This window comes from Camelina sativa, chromosome 14 (assembly GCF_000633955.1).
Source record: "Camelina sativa cultivar DH55 chromosome 14, Cs, whole genome shotgun sequence".
Taxonomy (NCBI): domain Eukaryota; kingdom Viridiplantae; phylum Streptophyta; class Magnoliopsida; order Brassicales; family Brassicaceae; genus Camelina; species Camelina sativa.
Genome location: NC_025698.1, coordinates 24,752,303 through 24,754,932, shown reverse-complemented (window position 1 = coordinate 24,754,932; position 2,630 = coordinate 24,752,303). Strand labels below are relative to the sequence as shown.

The following is a 2,630-nucleotide window of genomic DNA, read 5'->3' as shown; positions in this document are numbered from 1 at the left end:
TTAATGCTTGTTTTTTCTAGGCTGCATTTGTGCCGGATTCAGAAAATGCTTTTGACACAAGTTACTTCCATAGTCGCTACTCGGAGAAATATCCGGATGAAGAATGTTTATCAACCAATGAGAATGAAGATTCTAGTGATGGTGACAGTTTGAGTGGCAGCAGTGGTCGGTTGAACAATCATCACGACGAGGGGGTAATATCTGCTGATCCACTCTCTTTCCCCCCTCAGAAGTATTTACGTTAAATTTTTAGATGTATAAAGTCCCTGAATTGGATCAATGATGATATGCAGGTTGATATACCCCGCGGACCTGCGGAGTCTGAAACTGGTGTCTCTGAAAATTACCCATTCAATAATTTCTCGTTCAAGGTATTGTCTCATGACTTTCTTCCGAATATACCTTGTCACCCAAGTATACGATTGATCATAGTTTTATACAGTTGTAGAAAAGTCCCTAGCAACTTTCATTTTAGAGTTGAGATCTTGCTGCAAACTTTATTAGTTATAAGTTGGGTCCTGATAAAAGTTGCAAGGATGGCTTTGTATGAGGATCACTNGTTGATTGCCCATGATGGTCATGTTAAGGTAATACAATAACCATTTGGGAGCTTGTATTGAATATATCAGGCCTTCAGAATGTTTTGTTGATTTCATGCAATGTGATGATCTGGCGATTATATAGTCCTATCTGAATCTCGTAAAACCCACACGGATAATTAGCCTCTGCATTTATAATATGTATATATAATACATGGATACATTATCAGAACCATGCTTCCCTGTAGACCTTATGGTACTACCGTTTTGTTTCGTCTGAGCAGTTGACAGATTTTGGGCTTTCAAAAGTTGGGCTTATCAACAGCACAGATGATCTTTCTCGTCCAGTTTCCAGTGCAACGTCGCTGCTTGTTGAGCAGAAACCAAAATGGCCAACGTTGGAGCATAAGCGGTCTGCTGTGGGCACTCCTGACTACTTAGCGCCAGAAATTCTTTTGGGGACAGGACATGGTGCATACACATTTCTTTCTCATCTTGTTGTTTGCTACTCTCTATCATTCCAAATCTTACTTTTTTGTAGAAATTGGTGCTTGGTTGAGATCTTTTATCTAAATAACAATGTAAGTTGATTACAGTTCTACTTATCTGGTGGTGGTATAAGTAGAAAGCTCGAATACGTAGCTTATCCCACTTTAGGTTCATACTAAGTTGTTGTTCTGCTACCTGTCTGACTATAGTTTCAGATATATAATTTTTTTTATTACATACCAAAATTGTAAAGACTGATATGTATCCATAACTGTTCAGGTGCAACTGCAGATTGGTGGTCTGTTGGCATCATTTTGTATGAATTCATTGTGGGGATTCCACCCTTCAATGCTGACCATCCGCAGGTCAGTGACTAGATATTGCATCGTTCTTGTAAGTATTTTGTTAGAGGAAATAGAGGTTTCTCAAGGTTATGAAAACCGTTGTTATAATTTTGGCTGGTCATCAAATGTCACGTATTTGTTATTGGCCTCTTAACTATCAAACACTTCCAGTTAACATCATCATATGTTGCTAGCTAGTATTTAATATCTAGTCTCACTTTCCAACTCCCTCATATTTGATCTGCATCTTCTTTGTTTGGTTTTAGCAAATATTTGACAATATTCTCAACCGTAATATACAATGGCCTCCTATTCCTGAAGATATGAGCCATGAAGCCCGTGATTTGATAGATCGGTATGTGAATCTCCTCTGTTCAGGCTCTATATGCGTAGTAAGAATAGTCTTTACAAAATATGTCAGCAGCTCCGTTGTAAACATTAATAAGTAACCCTTTACTTCTCATGTTTTGTTCGATTGAGTAAATGCCCATTTTAGTGTTTGGTTCAAGATCAGCTTATAACCTAATCGAGAAGAAGACAAGTAGTATTTTCTGTAACACCGTGTCATGTGCATTATCTAGGTTATTAAGGGAAGATCCTCACCAGAGACTTGGGGCTAGAGGGGCAGCTGAGGTGACATTGATGTCTTTTTTCTTGGATGCCTGGTTCTAGTTTATTGTAAATTGTGTGTAGTGATGAAATAAATATCATGACCCAGGTCAAGCAGCACATCTTCTTTAAAGACATAAACTGGCATACGCTAGCACAGCAGAAGGTGCATTCATTTATCTTTCGCTGTTAAAGTCGAAGCTTTGCAAAGCTCATACTCATGTTATTATATTCTTTTTCTTTATTTTAGACATTTTAATGCTTGTTTTTTCTAGGCCGCATTTGTGCCGGATTCAGAAAATGCTTTTGACACAAGTTACTTCCATAGTCGCTACTCGGAGAAATATCCGGACGAAGAATGTTTATCAACCAATGAGAATGAAGATTCTAGTGATGGTGACAGTTTGAGTGGCAGCAGTGGTCGGTTGAACAATCATCACGACGAGGGGGTAATATCTGCTGATCCACTCTCTTTCCCCCCTCAGAAGTATTAACGTTAAATTTTTAGATGTATAAAGTCCCTGAATTGGATCAATGATGATATGCAGGTTGATATACCCCGCGGACCTGCGGAGTCTGAAACTGGTGTCTCTGAAAATTACCCATTCAATAATTTCTCGTTCAAGGTATTGTCTCATGACTTTCTTCC

General features: G+C 38.6%; 1 protein-coding gene across 1 annotated transcript in view; it reads left to right on the top strand.

The window, feature by feature from the left end:
* LOC104743953 (probable serine/threonine protein kinase IRE3) overlaps positions 537-2,630 on the top strand; it is a 5,223-nt gene continuing 3,129 nt past the window's right edge. The window contains exons 1-8 of the mRNA XM_010464980.2: positions 537-587; positions 824-1,010; positions 1,308-1,393; positions 1,639-1,727; positions 1,954-2,005; positions 2,091-2,147; positions 2,257-2,430; positions 2,530-2,607. Coding sequence (XP_010463282.1) covers positions 537-587; positions 824-1,010; positions 1,308-1,393; positions 1,639-1,727; positions 1,954-2,005; positions 2,091-2,147; positions 2,257-2,430; positions 2,530-2,607 — 774 coding nt within the window. The remainder of the gene's footprint in view (positions 588-823; positions 1,011-1,307; positions 1,394-1,638; positions 1,728-1,953; positions 2,006-2,090; positions 2,148-2,256; positions 2,431-2,529; positions 2,608-2,630) is intronic.